This window comes from Nicotiana tomentosiformis, chromosome 4 (assembly GCF_000390325.3).
Source record: "Nicotiana tomentosiformis chromosome 4, ASM39032v3, whole genome shotgun sequence".
In the NCBI taxonomy this organism is placed as follows: Eukaryota; Viridiplantae; Streptophyta; class Magnoliopsida; order Solanales; family Solanaceae; genus Nicotiana; species Nicotiana tomentosiformis.
In genome coordinates this window covers 2626491-2646119 of record NC_090815.1, presented here as the reverse complement: position 1 = coordinate 2646119, position 19629 = coordinate 2626491, and the positions used below count along the sequence as shown (strand labels likewise).

The window sequence follows — 19629 nt, the reverse complement described above, 5'->3', positions numbered from 1 at the left end:
ATTTCGGACGCGCTCCTAAGTCCAAAATCACCTAACGGAGCTAATGGAACCATCAAAATTCAAATCAAGGATCATTTACACATAAGTCAACATCCGGTTGACTTTTCTAACTTAAACTTCTAAATAAGAGACTAAGCGTCTCAATCCACTCCGAAACCACTCCGGACCCGAACCGACTAACCCGGTATAACACAATACAACTGAATAATACAAAAAGAAGCAGAAATGGGGGAAAGATGGCTATAACTCTCAAAACGAACGTCTGGGTAGTTACATCCTCCTCTTCTTAAACAAACGTTCGTCCTCGAACGGGTCTAGAAACATACCTGGAGTCTCAAATAGGTGTGGATATCTGCTCCGCACCTCCCGCTCGGTATCTCAAGTGGCCTCCTCCACAGGCTGACCTCTCCACTGCACCTTCACTGAAGCTATGTCCTTTGACCTCAACTTCCGAATCTGTCGATCTAAAATGGCCACCGACTCCACATCGTAAGTCATATCACCCTCCAACTGAACCGTGCCGAAGTCCAAAACATGGTACGGATTGTCAACATACTTTCGGAGCATGGAAACATGAAATACCGGATGCACACTCGACAAACTGGGTGGCAAGGCAAGCTTATAAGCCACCTCCCCTATCCTCTGAAGCACCTCAAAAGGCTCAATGAACCGGGGTCTCAACTTTCCCCTCTTCCCAAACCTCATAACACCCTTCATGGGTGATACCTTCAGCAAATCCTTCTCCTCAACCATGAAAGACACATCACGGACCTTTCTGTTCGCATAGCTCTTCTGTCTAGACTGCGCCGTGCGAAGCCGCTCCTTAATCAACTTTACCTTATCTAATGCATCCTGGACCAAGTCTGTACCCAAGAGCCTAGCCTCACCTGCTCAAGCCATCGTATCGGAGATCTACACCTCCTCTTATATAAAGCCTCATACGGAGCCATATGAATACTCGACTGATAATTGTTGTTATATGCAAACTCCGCGAGCAGCAGAAACTGGTCCCATGAACCCCCAAAGTAAATGATACAAGCGCGCAACATGTCCTCCAATATCTGAATAGTGCGCTCGGACTGTCCGTCCGTCTGAGGGTGAAAAGATGTGCTAAACTCAACCTGGGTACCCAACTCTCGCTGCACGGCCCTCCAAAATTGCGATGTAAACTGAGTACCCCTATCTGAAATGATGGAAACTGGGGCACCATGCAGGCGAACAATCTTTCGGATATAAATCTCAGCCAACCGCTCTGAAGTGTAAGTAGTACCAACTAGAATGAAGTGCGCGGACTTGGTCAGCCGATCTACAATAACCCAAATAGCATCAAACATCCTCGAAGTCCGTGGGAGCCCAACTACGAAGTCCATGGTGATCCGCTTCCACTTCCACTCCGGGATGTCTAATATCTGAAGCAAGCCACCCGGTCTCTGATGCTCATACTTAACCTGCTGACAGTTGAGATACCGAGCCACAAACCCAACTATATCCTTCTTCATCCTCCTCCTCCAATAGTGCTGTCTCAAATCCTGGTACATCTTTGCGGCACCCGAATGGATGGAATACCGCGAGCTGTGGACCTCCTCAAGAATCAACTCCCAAGCCCATCTACATTAGGCACACATATCCGACCCTTCATCCTCAACACGCTGTCATCACCAATAGTCACATCCCTAGCATCAACTCGCCGGACCCTATCCTGAAGAACGAGCAGATAGGGGTCATCATACTGACGCTCCCTGATACGGTCATAAAGAGAAGACCTGGAGACCACGCAAGCCAATACCCGACTCGGCTCCGAAATATCCAATCTAACAAGCTGGCCCACTAAGACCTGAAAATCCAATGCCAAGAGTCTCTCTGCTGTCGGAAGATATGCTAAACTCCCCAAAATCTCCGCCCGGCGACTCAAAGCATCGGCCACCACATTGGCCTCCTTAAGAAGCTCTAACCATCTTCGTTGTAGCAAATTAAGATCCTTTTGCTTAAACAGATGCTGCAGACTCCGGTGATCAGTATAGATCTAACAATGAACCCCATATAAATAATGGCACCAAATCTTCAAGGCGTGAACAATGGCTGCTAACTTAAGATCATGGACAAGATAGTTCTTCTCATGGGTCTTCAACTGGCGCGGGGCATAGGCAATCACCCTACCCTCCTGCATCAGAACACATCCAATGCCTATCCTCGAGGCTTCATAATACTCGGTGTAAGAACCAGAAGCTGATGGCAGAATTAACACTAGAGCTGTGGTCAAGGCAATCTTGAGCTTCTGAAAGCTCTCCTCACACTCGTCCGACCACCTGAAAGGAGCACCCTTTTGGGTCAATTTGGTCAAAGGTGATGCAATAGATGAAAATCCCTCCACAAAGCGATGGTAATAGCCCGCCAAACTAAGAAAGCTCCTAATATCCGTGGCTGAGGACGGTCTAGGCCAACTCTGCACCGCCTCTATCTTCTTCGGATCCACCTGAATACCCTCACTGGACACCACGTGCCCCAAGAATGCTACTGAACCGTGCCAAAACTCACACTTGGAGAACTTTGCATAAAGCTTCTCCTCCCTCAATCTCTATAATACAATCCTCAGATGCTGAGCATGCTCTTCCTAGCTACGAGAGTACACCGGGATGTCATCAATGAATACAATAACGAACGAGTCCAAATAGCGCTGGAATACACTGTTCATTAAATGCATGAACGCTGCTGGGGAATTGGTCAGCCCAAAAGACATCACAATGAACTCATAATGGCCATAACGGGTCCTAAAAGCAGTCTTAAGAATATTCGAATCCCGAATCTTTAGCTGGTGATACCCGGACCTTAAATCAATTTTGGAGAACACCCTCGCTGCCTGAAGCTGGTCAAACAAATCATCAATACGAGGCAAAGGATACTTGTTCTTGACTATGACCTTGTTCAACTGCTTGTAATCAGTGCACATCCTCATGGAACCATCCTTCTTCTTTATAAATAGAACCGGTGCACCCCAAGGTGACATGCTAGGCCGAATAAACCCCTTATCAAAGAGTTCCTGAAGTTGTCCTTTAAACTCCTTCAACTCCACCGGTGCCATACGATACGGTGGAATAGAAATGGTCTGAGTGCCCGACACCAAATCAATACCAAAGTCAATATCCCTGTCAGGTGGCATGCCGGGCAGGTCTGCAGGAAACACATCCGGAAAATCACGTACCACCAGAACAGAATCAATGGTAGGAGTCTCTGCACTAACATCCCTCACAAGATCCAGATAGGATAGACAACCTTTCTCGACCATACGCCGAGCCTTCAAATATTAAATCACCCTACTAGGTACATAGTCTACAAAACCGCTCCACTCAACCCTCGAGAATCCCGGCATCGCCAACGTCACGGTCTTAGCGTGACAATCTAAAACAGCATGGCATGGTGATAACCAATCCATACCCAATATCACCTCAAAAGTCAACCATACTGAGCAGCAAAAGGTCCACTCGGGTCTCCAGACACCCAATAGTCACCATACATGACCGATACACACGGTCCACAACAATAGTATCGCCCACATGAGTAGATACATGAATAGATGAAACTAAAGGCTCACGGGGCATATCCAGAAAATGAGCAAAATATGAGGAAGCATATGAATACGTGGAACTAGGGTCAAATAATACAGAGGTATCTCTGTGACAAACTAAGACAATACCTGTAATCACAGCATCTGAAGCAATAGCATCTGGTCTGGCCAGGAGGGCATAGAAACGGGCCTGACCACTACCTGATCGGCTTCCCCATCTAGGGCGACCCCTGGCTGACTGTCTCCACCCCTAGATGACTGGGCGGGTGGTGAAGTAACTGGTGCCGAAGTCGAAGGCTGACTCCTCTGCTGAGATGGATCCCCATGATGACTAGGACACTGCCTCCACATATGCCCAAACTCCCCACACTCAAAACAACTCCCTGGTGCAGGTGACGGGGACTGAAGGGAACCCCTAACACCGGGATAAATGGTAGAAGAACTTGGCATGGAGGAGCCTTGAACTAACGGAGCACGAGACAAACTCTGGGATGGGAGGGCAGTGAGTGATGAGTAGCCCTGATGAGAACTGTGAGAACTATGGCCCGATGATGCACCACGGTAAACTGGGCAGCCTGACTGAGCATGCCCGAATGGACGGCCTCTGACGTGCTGGAACTGACCCCTATGAGGAGCACCACCGAATCCACCCTATCCTCGAAGCCTCTTGGCATCCCTCTTAACCCTCTCCTGACGGGCGAACCATCTCAATCTACCAAGAAATGTCGACAACCTCATCAAAAGTAGCACCAGACACTCTCTCTCTGGTCATACGCAATCCAAGCTGAAAAGTAAGGCCATCTATAAGCCTCCTGATCCTCTCTCTGTCTATGGGAACCAATCATATAACATGATTGGCCAACTCTGAGAATCGCAAATCATACTGTGTCACAGATATATCATCCTGACGAAGCTACTCAAACTGTCTGCGCAGCTCCTCTCTACGAGACTGAGGCACAAACTTCTCCAGAAAGATAATGGAGAACTGCTGCCAAGTAAGGGGTGATGCGCCAACCGGCCTACGCCTCTCGTAAGCCTCCCACCAACTGAATATAGCCCCAGAGAACTAGAAGGTAGTGAACAAGACCCCACTGGTCTCCAGAATACTTGTTGTACGGAGTATCCTCTAACACTTGTCCAAAAAACCCTGTGCATCCTCACCCTCTGCACCACTGAAAGATGGAGGTTGGAGTCTCCCAAATCTCTCCAATCTATGCTGCTCATCCTCAGGCATAGCAGGAACAATGTAGTCCTGAGCAACTGCAACCGGCTAGGCTGGTGGTGCCCCCAGTGTCTAGAATCTCTGTACTACCTGCTATGGTGTGCGAGCAGCGTGAGTCTGAGCACCTCCCCTGGCCTGAGAAGTGACTGCTGCGGCCGAAATAGAGACCTCCTGAGCAAGGCTGGTGCACGCGGTCAGAATCTGAGCTAAGGCCTTCTGAAGGCCTAGAATCACAATAGGCACAGGTGGTGCCTGAGCTGGTGCATCAATAACTAGAATTTGGTCCTGATCTAGGGCAACTGGTGGATCTGCAGGTACTGCCCCAGCTGCTGTGCGGGCTGCACCTCTGCCCCTACCGGCCTCTCGCGGCCCTGGCTGGTGGTATTGGTGGCTGGCCCTCCTAACCGGTAATACGAGTCCTCACCATCTGTGAGAGAATGAAACAATAGATGTTTAGTTACTAGAATCAACAAATTCGCACGACAAGAATTCATGAATGTGGAATTTTCTTAAAGGTTATACAGCCTCTCGAAGATAAGTACAGACGTCTCAGTACCGATTCGCAAGACTCTACTAAACTCGCTCATGACTCATGAGACCTATGTAACCTAGGCTCTGATACCAATTTGTCACGACCCAAAACTAAATCCAATCGTGATGGCGCCTATCATGGTACTAGGCAAGCCGACACATTTCAAAAACACATCGATATTTCATTTAAAAGATAAGTCAAAGATTTACTTTACTAGAATCTTCATTAAAGAGTTCAAACCAAAATAAAAATAAAATGCGGAAAGATAGCCCGACATCGGGGTGTCACTACGTCATGAGCAACTACTACAAACTGTCTGATAACAACAAGACTAGCATAGTCTGGGAAAAACCAATACAACTAAGGGGAAGATAAAGGAAGAAGAAAAATAGTGCTGCGATCGCCAGGCAGCTACCTTGCTATCTCCGATGATCCGCTACTAAATATATCAACAACAGCTACCGTGGCCAGAAATGCCTGGATTTGCACACAAGGTGTAGAGAGTAACGTGAGTACACCAACTCAGTAAGTAACAACAGTAAATAAAGGTTGAGAAGTAATACGAGCTAGATGCAAGTATAGTTCATATCACAAAAATTCCGTAAAGTACAACATGCTTTAAAATCCAGTGTTTAAGTCAAATTAGCTTGTTTAAATCAAGTTAAGGTAAAACCAATAAAAATATCTTTCAACAGTTCTCAAACAAGGACTCAAAGCAGATATGAGCACACAAGATGAAATCATATACCTCCCCTCTGGCAAAACATCACTCAGTCCTCCCAATCACTCCAACCTCACAATCACTCATGCCTCCCAATCACTCATGCCTCCCAATCACTCAGCACTCGCCACTCGTCACTCGCCACTCAGTAGGTACCTGCGCTCACTGGGGTTGTGTACAGACTCCGGAGGGGCTCCTTCAGCCCAAGCGCTATATCAATGCCCATCATGGCAGAATCAATGAAACATGCTACGGCGTGCAGCCCGATCCCATAAATGTCCTCATAATCAGGCCCTCGGCCTCACTCAGTCAAAATCTCTCCAGTCTCTGGGGCTCTCAGAAATCAAGTAATCAGCCCAAACAACATTGCATGATGCATCAAATAAAGTAATAGAAACTGAGCTATGATGTAAAAATGTATGAACATGACTGAGTATAGATTATGAACCAAAAACCGTGAGAGGACAGCAAGAAAAGACCTCTAAGGGTCGAAACAGTACTGGCATAAGGCCAAGACATGGTGTTTAGAATGATTTACTGTAAATTCAACTTTATAGTTGCTACGAGTCGGACCAAGTCACAATCCCCAACGGTGCATGCCCACACGCCCGTCACCTAGCATGTGCGTCACCTCCAAATAGTCACATGACACAAATAATCCGGGGTTTCATACTCTCAGGACTAGATTTACAACCTTTACTTACGTCAAACCGAGCAAATCTCTATTCCGCGATGCTCTTGCCCCTCGATTCGGCCTCCAAACGCTTCGAATCTAGTCACAACCAGTACAATACCATCAATATGTGCTAAAGGAATAAATTCCACAAGAAAAACAACCAAATTAGACTCAAAACCCGAAATTGACTTAAACCCGGCCCCGGGCCCACGCCTCGAAATCTGACAAAAGATACAAAACTTGAAAGACATTCACTCACGAGTCTAACCATACAAAGTTTATCAAAATCCGACATCATTTGGTCCCTCAAATACTCAAATCACACTCAAAACTCCCAAGCCCTAACCCCCTATTTTCACTCATAAATCCCACTATTAGATGAGAAAACAACGGGAAAACACCATAGCTAGGAGTATTAGAGCTCAAGCAACTTACCTCCGTGAAAACCCTTGAATCCCCTTCAAACATCACTCCAAAAACTCCAAGGTCCGACTTGAAAATGGTGGAAATGAGCAAAATTCGCGAAGTCTTCTATTTATAGGTTCTGCCCAGGCTTTTCGCACATGCGGCTCAAAATGCGTACCTGCGGTGCCGCTTTTGCGTAAAAATATCCGCACACATCTCCGCACCTGCGCTCCCTATCCGCTTCTGGGACCTCGCAGGTGCGGAAAATACCTCGCACCTGCAGCCACTGCCAGACCTCCTCTCTTCCGCTTCTTCGGCAACTACACACTCCCGCGGGCTCGCAAATGTGCACACCCACTCGCACCTGCGGTTTTCCCCAATCCAACACACTTCCGCACCTGCGTCAATCCCATCGCACCTGCGGTGTCACACATGCGGCGATACCCTTGCAGGTGCGAATACATCAGCAACACGCCAACTTCAACAATTCTCCAAACTTCAAACTTGATCCGTTAACCACCAGAAACACACCCGAGGCCCTCGAAACCTCAACCAAAAATGCTAACAAGTCATATAGCCTCATATAAACTTAGTCGAACCTTTGAATCACTGAAAACTACATCAAAACACTAAATTACCCTCAGATTCAAGCCTAAGAACTTCTAAACTTCTAAGTTCTGCAACCGACGCCGAAACCTACCAAACCACGCCTGAATGAACTCAAATTTTACAAACGCGTCACAAATGATACTACGACCCTACTCCAACTTCTGTAAATCCATTTCGACCACAATATCAAATTTTCCACTGCCGACCAAAATCGCCAAATTTCCAACTTTCGCCAATTCAAGCCTAAGTCCACTACGGACCTCCAAATCATATTTTGGATGCGCTTGTAAGTCCAAAATCACCTAACGAAGCTAATTGAACCATCAAAATTCAAATCCGGGATCGTTTACACATAAGTCAACATCCGGTTGACTTTTCCAACTTAAGCTTCTAAATTAGAGACTAAGCGTCTCAATTCACTCCGAAACAACTCCGGACCAGAACCGACTAACCCGGTATAATAGAATATAACTGAATAATACCAAAAGAAGTAGAAATGGGGGAAAACGGGGCTATAACTCTTGAAACGACTGGCCAAGTCATGATAACCTGTCCTAGATGGACCCAACCCCTGTGTTGTGTCCCCAAAGTCAAATAAACGTGATGCAAACAAGCGTACCTACTAGGAATCCGAAATGAGGTTATGCTATTCTAGGTTTAAAACCTGGATGTATTATTCTAGACCTGGCTTACCCGAGCGGACAACTCGAGCCGGGGGGGGGGGGGGGCAACGTACCGGTAACCAAAAGGCCATCCGACTTTGTAACCGATCAGATCCTCGTTCTAAATTAGGGCATGACACTAACAGAAAAGAAGTCCTGCCAGCGTGCTCTTCCCAGAAGATTTAAAAACTCAGAGAGAAGAAGGGTTCCGTAACAGTTTTATATATAGTTCAAACAATATCAAAGCGGTAAAAAGCAGCATTTAGCACATTAGGCCCGAACGATGAGCTTGTCGCGTTCGTGAAGGGAAACGCCCCCATCGCTTCGCGTTTGCGACCAAGCCTTCGCGTTCGCGAAGAAGAAAATTCCGGCCTCATCAGTTTACTCTTCGCGTTCACGAACGCGAAGAAGGACATGCCAGAACACCATCTGCATTAAAATACCAGATTTTCTAAGTCCAAAACATCCCGTGGCATATCCGAAACTCACCCGAGCCCTCGGGGCTCCAAACCAAATATGCACATAAGTCTAAAAACATCATACAAACTTGCTCTCGCAATCAAATCTCCAAAATAACACATAAAATTACGAATTTTGCACCAAATCAAATGAAATTCTCAAGAACGCTTTAAAATTCCTATCTTCTCAACTGGGCGTCCGAATCACGTCAAATCAAATTCGTTTCTCACCAAATTTCACAAACAAGTCTTAAATATTATAATGACCCTGTACTGGGCTACGAAACCAAAATACGGACCCGATACTAACAATGCCAAACACCAATCAATTCTTAAAAACAAAAATTACAGACTTTTAATTTTCATAAAAAATTCATAACTTGAGCTAGGGACCTCTGAATTCGATTCGGGGCATACGCCCAGGTCCCATAATTTGATACGGACCCACCGGGACCGTCAAAATGCGGATCCGGGATCGTTTACCAAAAATGTTGACCGAAGTCAACTAAAATTATCTTTTAAGGCAAAAATTCTTATTTTCATTAGTTTTTAACATAAAAGCTTTCTAGAAACATGCCCGGACTGCGCACGCAAATCGAGAAGGGTAAAAATAAGATTTTGAACACTTAAGAGTGCAGATTCGGGTTCTAAAACATAAGATGACCTTTTGGGTCATCACACTCTCCACCTCTAAAACAACCGTTCTTCCTCGAACGGACATAGAAAAGTATCTGGGCTTGTGAAAAGGTGGGGATATCTACTCCGCATATTGGACTCAAACTCCCAAGTAGCTGCCTCAACAGGCTGACCTCTCCACTGTACTCGAACTGAAGGGTAACGCTTTGATCTCAACTAGCAAACGTGTTGGGTTAGAATAGCCACTGGCTCCTCCCCGTAAGTCAAATCCTTGTCCAACTGGACATAGCTGAAATCTAACACATGAGACGGATCGTCATGATACTTTCGAAGCATGGATACATGGAACATCGGATGGACTGATGATAACCCCGGTGGCAACGCAAGCCTGTAAGCAACCTCTCCCATTCTCTCCAAAATCTTAAAAGGTTCGATATACCTAGGGCTCAACTTGCCCTTCTTTCCAAACCTCATTACACCCTTCATGGGTGATACCCGAAGTAACACTCTCTCCCCGACCATGAATGCAACATCACGAACTCTGCAGTCGACATAACTCTTCTTCCTGGACTGAGCTGTGCGAAGTCGATCCTGAATAATCTTGACCTTATCCAAGGCATCTTGTACTAAGTGTGTGCCCAACAACCGAGCCTCCCCCGGCTCAAACCATCCAACCGGCGATCGACACCGTCTACAATATAGTTCCTCATAGGGAGCCATCTGAATGCTCGACTGGTAGCTGTTATTGTAGGCAAACTTTGCAAGGGGTAAGAACTGATCCCACGATCCTCTGAAGTCTATGACACATGCGTGGAGCATATCCTCCAAGATCTAAATAGTGCACTCTGATTGTCCGTCCGTCTGAGGATGAAACGTTGTGCTCAACTCAACCCGCGTGCCCAACTCACGTTGTACTGCCCTCCAGAAGTGTGAGGTGAACTACGTACCTAGATCACAAATAATAGACACGGGCGCACCGTGAAGACGAATGATCTCGCGGATGTAAATCTCTGCCAACCGCTCCGAGGAATAGGTTACTGCCACAAGAATGAAATGCGCTGACTTAGTCAGCTTGTTCACAATGACCCAAATGGCGTCAAACTTCCTCTGAGTCTATGGGAACCCAACAATGAAGTCCATAGTGATACACTCCCATTTCCACTCAAGGATCTCTAACATCTAAAGTAAACCACCAAGTCTCTGATGCTCACACTTTATATGCTGGTAATTTAGACACTGAGCTACATATGCAACTATTTCTTTCTTCATTCGCCTCCACCAATAATGTTGTCGCAAGTCCTGATACATCTTGGCGGCACCCAGATGAACAGAATACCGGGAACTGTGGGCCTCCTCAAGAATCAACTAACTAAGTCCATCCACATTAGGCACACAAATACGACCCTGTATCCTCAAAACTCCATCATCTCTAACAGTAACCTGCTTGGCACCACCGTGCCGCACTGTGTCTCTAAGGACAAGCAAATGAGGATCGTCATACTATCGATCTCTAATGCGCTCAGACAAAGAAGACAGAGCAACTGTACAAGCTAAAACACGGCCGGGCTGAGAAATATCCAAACTCACGAACTGGTTGGCTAGGGCCTGAACATCCAACGCAAGCAGTCTCTCACCAACTGGAATATATGCAAGGCTACCCATACTAGCTGACTTCCTACTCAAAGTATTGGCCACTATATTGGCCTTCCCGAGATGATACAATATGGTAATATCATAGTCTTTCAATAGCTCCAACCATCTCCTCTGCCTCAAATTGAGTTCCTTTTGCTTGAACAAATACTGTAGGTTCTGATGATCCGTGAATACCTCACATGGAACGCCGTAAAGGTAGTGCCTCCAAATCTTTAGTGCGTGAATAATGGTTGTCAACTCTAGATCATGAACAAGGTAATTCTTCTAGTGAACCTTCAGCTGCCATGAAGCATATGCAATAACCTTGTCACCCTGCATCAATACCGCACCCAGACCAATACGAGATGAGTCACAATATACTATATAAGATCCTGAACCCGTGGGTAACACTAATACCAGTGCCATAGTCAAAGCTATCGTGAGCTTCTGAAAGCTCACCTCACACTCGTCTGACCATCTGAACGGGGCATCCTTTAGGTTAATCTGGTCAACGGGGTTGCTATAGATGAAAACCCCTCCACGAATTGACGGTAGTAACCTGCCAATCCCAAGAAACTACGGATCTATTTAGCTGATGTGGGTTTAGGCCAGTTCTGAACTACCTCAATCTTCCTAGGATCCACTTGAATACCCTTTTCTGATACAACATGACCCAAGAAAGCAACTGAATTCAACCAAAACTCATATTTTGAGAACTTATCATATAACTGGCTGTCTCTTAGAGTCTGAAGAACGATATGAAGGTGCTGCTCATGCTCCTCTCGGCTATGGGAGTAGACTAAGATATCATCAATAAACACAATCACAAAGGAATCCAAGTGGGGCTTGAACACCAGGTTCATTAAATCCATGAATGCTGCTGGGGCATTTGTCAGCCCAAATGACATCACTAGAAACTCATAATGCCCATACCGAGTCCGAAAAGCAGTTGTAGGGACATTGGATGCCCTAATCCTCAACTGATGGTAGCCAGATCTCAAATCAATCTTCGAAAGAACTTGGAACTCTAAAGCTGATCAAATAAATCATCAATCCTCGGCAATAGATACTTGTTCTTGATGGTGACTTTGTTCAACTGCCGATAATATATACACATTCTAATTAATCTATATTTCTTATTCACAAACAACAAAGGTGCACCCCAGGGTGAGACACTAGGTCTAATGAAGCCCTTATCAAGCTAATCTTGCAACTGTTCCTTCAATTCTTTCAACTCTAGCGGGGCCATGCTGTATGGCAGAATGGAAATGGGCGGAGTGCCCGGAGCCAAATCAATGCAGAAATCAATATCCCTGTCGGGGGGCATCCCCGGCAGGTCTGCAGGAAACACCTCTGGAAACTCACGAACAACCGGCACTGAATCCATGGAAGGAACCTCCGCACAAGAATCGCGGACATAAGCCAAGTAAGTTAGACACCCTTTCTTGACCATATGCCGAGCCTTCACATAAGAGATAACCCTGCTGGTAGAATGGCCAAGAGTCCCTCTCCACTCTAATCGAGGCAATCCCTATAAGGCTAAGGTCACCGTCTTGGCGTGACAATCTAATATAGCATGATAAGGTGACAACTAATCCATACCCAGTATGACATCAAAATCAACCATGTCGAGAAGTAAAAGGTCTACACGAGTCTCAAGATTCCCAATTGTGACCACACATGAACGATAAACACGATCTACAACAATAGCATCTCCCACTGGTGTAGACACATACACAAAAGCACTCAAAGAATCACGGGGCACAACCAAATATGAAGCAAAATAGGATGACACACAAGAGTAAGTAGATCCCAAATCAAATAGAACTGAAGCATCTCTACTGCAAACTGCAACAGTACCTGTGATAACAGCATCAGATGACTCAGCCTCAGACCTGGCGAGAAAAGCATAACATCGGCGATGGGCCCCACCACCTTGAACTACGTCCCTGGGATGACCTCTAGCTGGCTGGTCTCCACCTCTAACGGCCTGACCTCCACCTCTAATAGTTTGGCCTCTACCTCTGGCTGCCTGACCCCTGCCCCTGGATGGCTGAGCAGGTGGTGCAGCAACTGGTGCCAGAACTATGGCACGAGAACTCTGATACTGTGAGCTGCCCGTTGCCCGAGGGAAAAATCTAGCAATGTGCCTCGGATCACCACAAGTATAACATAACCTCGGCTGCTGTGACTGCTGTCCCTGAAAATGCCCCTGTCGACCTGATTAACCTCATGATAACTCTGGAGTGGAGGTGCACTAATAGGAGCTGGTGGTGCACTGTAAGCTAGCTGGTCGGAATAAGGAATATGAGGACCACGACCAGCTGAGGCACCGTGGGATGCCTGGAGTGCTGAATGAAATGGCCTGGGAGGATGGCCTCTACCAAAAGTACCCCTGCCCCTAGATAAGGTACCGCCGAACTCTCCGGAATGACGAGGTCTCTTGTCAGACCCCTGACCTCCCTAAGTAAGAACCATCTCGACTTGTCTGGCGATATTAGCAGCCGCCTGAAAAGAAATCTCACTCTCAGTCTCCTTAGCCATCTACAATCTGATAAGCTGAGCAAGTCCGTCAATAAACCTCCTCACCATCTCTCTCTCGGTGGGAAGAAGAAGAATAGCATGATGGGCCAAATCCACAAAACGGGTCTCATACTGAGTAACGGTCATACTGTCCTGCTGGAGACGCTCAAACTGACAGCGACACTCCTCCCTCAATGTGATAGGCAAAAACTTCTCTATGAGGAGCTGAGAGAACCGGTCCCAAGTAAGAGCAGGCGACCCAGATGGCCTGGTCAACAAATAATCTCTCCACCATTTCTTGGCGGAACCAGTCATCTAGAATGCAGCAAAATTGACCCCATTGGTCTCCACTATACCCATGTTCCGTAGAACCTCGTGATAGTTGTCAAGTTACTCCTGGGGGTCCTCTGAAGTAGTACCACTGAAGTGAATAGGAAAGATCTTGGTAAACCTGTCCAATCTACACAAAGCCTTAGAAGATATAGCTGACCCATCATCGGTCTGCACCGCAACAACCGGCTGAACTACTCCGACTGGCTGAGCTGCTGGAGCCTGATACTGGGGAGCTATCTGCTTCGGAGCGGGAGTAGTAGGAATCTGGGCTCCTCCACCAGCATGAGAGACTGTTGGTGCCATTGGAAATGTGCCAGTCTGGGCCACACTCTCCATAAGGCCCACCAAACAGACCAAAGCGTCCTGAAGTACTAGGGTGGCAATGAACCCCTCTGGAACCTGATCTGGTCCGACAGGAATAGTCTGGGCTGGAATCTCCTCATGAAGATCTATCTGAGGCTCCACTGCTGGGTCTTCTGCTCGGGCTCTAGGTTGAGCCCTACCCCTGCCTCGGCCTCTGGCACGGCTTCGGCCTATACCTCTGTCCCTCATAGGAGCTACCACTGGAGGCTCTGGTTGCTACTCAATTGAGGAAGAGGTACGTGTTCTAGCCATCTGCGAGAGAATAAGAGTAGAAGAGTTCAATCAGTATTGAGCAAATAACATCGCACGACAGAAGAGAATAAAAGTGAAATTTAATCCTAAACTTCATAGCCTTTGGAAGATAAGCACATACGTCTCCGTACAGATCTTCCAGACTCTATTAAGCTTGCTCGCAAATCATGAGATCTAGGCAACCTAGGGCTCTGATACCAACTGTCACGACCCGAAATTCCCACCGACGGGACCGTGATGGCACCTAAATTTCACTTGATAGACAAGCCAATGTTAGAGAATCATTAAACCAAATCCTTATTTCCATTCAGTAAATAAAAATAATTAGCTAAGATGAAATATAATAAGTGCAGAATAATATATAAACTGCCTTAATTACTACCACCCGGATCTAGAGTCATAATTTACGAGCATTCTAGAATTCACTACAAGTAATAGTCTGAAAGAAATACAACTGTCTGAATGAAAGAAACAATAGAACAGAAAAGATAGACGGGGACTTCAAGGTCTGTGAACGCCGACAAATCTACCTTGAGTCTCTTGATAGCGGTCCAATAACAAAATCTCGATCAACCCGAGCCGGTACCAAAAATCTGCACAGAAAGTGCAGAGTGCAGTATCAGTACAACCGACCCCATGTACTGGTAATTGTCGAGCCTAACCTCGATAAAGTAGTGACGAGGCTAAGGCAAGGCACCTACAAATCAACCTGTACAATTTAAAGTGTATATACAAATAACAGTAATGAAGAGCTAGACAAGAATTATCGAGAGGGGAAAACATGCTGGGGGAAATACGAGATAAAGAAACTACAACAGAATGATAGCTGGAACAACCAATATACAGTGAATCAACAAGAACGGCGAATACAGCAAAGGAAAAATGCACGGCATCACCCTTTGTGCTTTTACTCTCAATCTCACCATAAAATCAATAAACACGGAACGACATCACCCTCTGTGCATTAACTCTCATATCATGGCACGACATCACCTTTTGTGCATTAACACTCACAATATGACACGACATCACCCTTCGTGATTTTACACTCACAATATGGCACGTCATCACCCTTCGTGCATTAACACTCACAATATGGCACGGCATCACCCTTCGTGCATTAACACTCTCCCTTACCATAATACAATGAATAAATAACAACATGGAGATAGAATAACAAGTACAAACCTTACTTCAATATTTGATTCCACAATATCAATCTCAATTTTGAAATAAATACTCAATTATCACCACAAAATCCGTAAACATGATAAAAACGATCAATTTAACAACACTAGTATAAACACATAGCAATTAGGCATAGGAAAGAGACAATATAAGAAAAACGGGAGAAAATAGGGAAAACATGTAAATTGGCGGCGCATAAGTTCTCGTCACCTCACATATACACCACTCACATGAATTTCACATAGCAAATAATCTGAGTTTCCTAATTCCCTCAAGTCAGGGTTAGACACAACACTTACCTCGCTCCGAAGGCCACTTAATTCTCAATCACACCTTTTCCTGTAGAATTCACCTCCAAACCACTCGTATCAATTCAAAAATGATTCAATGATATCAAATATTGCTAAAGTAATCAATTATATTGCATAAATTAAATTTTCCAATTTTTTCTCCAAAAAGTCGAAAAATCGACCCCGGGCCCGCTTGGTCAAAACCCGAGGTTCGGATGAAAATCCGTTTACCCATTCACCCTCGAGCCCGGATATATAATTGGTTTTGGAATCCGACTTCAAATTGAGGTTTTAATCCCCAAATTTCCGAAATCCCTAGTTTCAACCCAAACCACTAATTCTACCATGACAACTTTAGATTTTAGGTTGATAATTCATAAAATATAATGGGTAATTGAAAGAAAATGGTTTAAAATCACTTACCAACACTTTGGGGAAGAAAATAACTCTTGAAAATCGCCTTTAACCGTTTGGTTCTTGCAAATGTTGAAGAAATGGCTTAAGTCCCGTTTGATTCTGTTTAAGTGCTGGGCTACAGTGTGCATTGCGTTCGCGAGGCCACTATTGAGTTCGCGAAGAGCATTGGCTGCCCAGCCTTCGCATTCAGGAGAGAGTATTCGCGTTCACATAGGCTACCCCCTGGCCTTCGCGTTCACGAGATATTGCTCGCGTTCGCGATGAAGGAAAGACTAACTCCCCCCAGTGTCTAACACTTTGCGTTCGTGATGAGCTTGTATTCACGACCAAGACTTTGCATTCGCGAAGAAGTAAATTCCGGCCTCATCAGTATACTCTTCGTGTTCGCGAGAGTACCTTTGCGAATGCGAAGAAGGACATGCCAGAACACCTGCTGCAGTAAAATACCAGATTTTCTAAGTCCAAAACATCCTGTGGCCTATCCGAAACTCAACCGAGCCCTCGGGCTCCAAACCAAACATGCACACAAGTCTAAAAATATCATACAAACTTGATCGCGCGATCAAATCGCCAAAATAACACCTAGAATTACGAATTTAGCACCAAATCAAATGAAATTCTCAAGAACACTTTAAAATTTCTATCTTCTTAACTGGACGTCCGAATCACGTCAAATCAACTCCGTTTCTTACCAAATTTCACTGACAAGTCTTAAGTATTATAATGACCCTGTACCGGGCTCCGAAACCAAAATACGGAGCCGGTACTAATAATGACAAACATCAATTAATTCTTAAAAACAAAAATTTTCAAACTTTTAATTTTCAAAAAAACTTCATAACTTGAGCTAGAGACATCCGAATTCGATTCCGGGCATACGCCCAGGTCCCATATATCGATACAAACCCACCAAAACCATCAAAACATGGATCCGGGCCCGCTTACCAAAAATATTGACCGAAGTCAACTAAAATTAACTTTTAAGGTAAAAATCCTTATTTCATTAGTTTTCAACATAAATGCTTTCCGAAAACATGCTCGGATTGTGCACGCAAATCCAGGAGGGTTAAAATGAGATTTTGAAGGCATAAGAGTGCAGATTCGGGTTCTAAAATATAAGATGACCTTTTGGGTCATCACATTAGTACCCGAGGTTTACGATTATTTCCTCCCCCGGATACTTCAAACCCCAGTGATCAACGAATTCAACGAGCAGTAGTAAATCCCACTTATTATTTTCTTTTCTGTTAAAATAATGCAAAAAAAAAAGGAGAAATCAAAATTTTCGTAAGGAAAATCTGATGGAGAGTTCATGTATTTATAGCCAAAAAATGTTGGGTTATACTGAAGAGTTACAACTCAAAATGGCTGTTTTATAAAATGGTCATTTATGCACACCGCCAAATTCAAATTATAACGGAAAATTAAAATGGAGGAAAACTGAATTACTATTACAGTAACGGTCTAATTTGGATTAATTAATATTACGTTAATATTAACAAATAAATTTGGTCCAAAATTTAATCAATCAATCGATCATTTGACCAAATCCAAATGCAAATGCGAATGCGAATCCGAAGCCGAAGCTGAGGCGAGCGACGGCGACGGTGACGCAAGGCTTGTCTTCTTCTCAACTCTTTAAGAGCTAGAAGAGGAGCAATTGTATACATACCCATCAAAAGTCTTTTCCTCTTCCAATATGGGACAATGTCCCTTTGTCAAGGAGGAAAAATCAAATTTTTAGTTTTTCCTCCATTGCCCATTCACCCCTTTTAAGCTCTAATAGGCTTAAACCCAACAATCCCTCACATTAATAGGGAATGGATATATCATGGAAATATGCATGAAAAATTGTGTGATTTACAAGCAAGGATTAATCACATCTGGATAAGTAGGTTTTCCTTTGAACTTTCCGTAGTGAACTTATGTCGGATATACTCGATCATTCAATAGATTTGATATCTTTGAACCGTCGAACTTAAGTGTATACCTAGACAACCATAAGTCACACAATCAACCCTTAACCGTCTTTGGTTCTCATTGTTGTGTTCGTTTCATCCATGAACACCGCCTGGTTTCATAAGTGCGTAGAAAAATTGCCTTACAAAGTTCTCCTTGAAGCGGCTAACACTTCACACTTACATAGGTGATTCCTAAACGTGTCATCCCGTACATACACTATTTGATATACCCTGTATCAATTTAGAAACCATTAAAAAGACTTTATGTTTTATCCTTGGTACTGAACATTGTCTCATCACGGGAATGGACTAAATGTTTTAGTTGATAATGGTGAACCGTCATTAATGACTTTGTTTTATCTCCTTGAACCTAGATCTTGGGATCTCCATTCTTCTAGGTAATGTTACCTCCACAATGACTTATCCTCGCTCATTTTCCAATAAGAAAGTTACAAAATCTGGTCCAAACGAAGTAGATATTCTTTGACGTTTACTACGTCTTGGATCCTCCTAATTATACGTACTTTCTTTTGTCTCCTCCCGAGGTCATTTAGATTCTTCACAAATCGACTCACATTTCTTTTTATACGGATATATATTTTTGAAGAACTCAACATTATCTGATTCTATAACCGTATTATTATGAATGTCAGGATTTTCTGATTTATGGACCAGAAAATGATATGCTTTACTATTGGTAGCATATACTATGAAAACACAATCAACGGTTTTTGGTCATATCTTTACCCTTTTGGTTTTAGGAACTTGCACTTTTGCCAAACACCCCCACACTTTAAAATAATTCAAGTTGGGCTTTCTTCCTTTCCATTTTTCATATGGAATGGATTGCGTTTTGCTATGGGGTACTCGATTTAATATCCGATTAGCCGTAAGAATAGCTCCCCCCCACAAGTTCTGTGGCAAACCATAACTTATCAACAAAGCGTTCATCATTTCCTTTAATGATCAATTCTTTCTTTGCGCAATCCTATTGGATTTGGGCGTGTAAGGGGCCGTTATTTGATGAATAATTCCATATTCTAAATATATCTCTTCAAAAGGAGATTCATATTCACCACCCCTATCACTTTTTATCATTTTGATTTTCTTGTTGAGTTGCGTTTCAAATTCATTTTTGTATTGTTTGAATACATCTATTGCTTCATCTTTACTATTAAGTAAGTAAA

General features: G+C 44.4%; 1 protein-coding gene across 1 annotated transcript; it reads right to left on the bottom strand.

The window, feature by feature from the left end:
- Nucleotides 1-378: 378 nt before the first annotated feature.
- Nucleotides 379-753, bottom strand: LOC138909176 (uncharacterized). The gene has a single exon (XM_070200360.1). The coding sequence runs from the start codon at nucleotides 751-753 to the stop codon at nucleotides 379-381; it is 375 nt and encodes a 124-aa protein (XP_070056461.1).
- Nucleotides 754-19629: the final 18876 nt, after the last annotated feature.

Bases quoted from the DNA above. Each gene is read 5' to 3' on its own strand.
- LOC138909176 (XM_070200360.1), bottom strand. From the start codon at position 753: ATGGTTGAGGAGAAGGATTTGCTGAAGGTATCACCCATGAAGGGTGTT.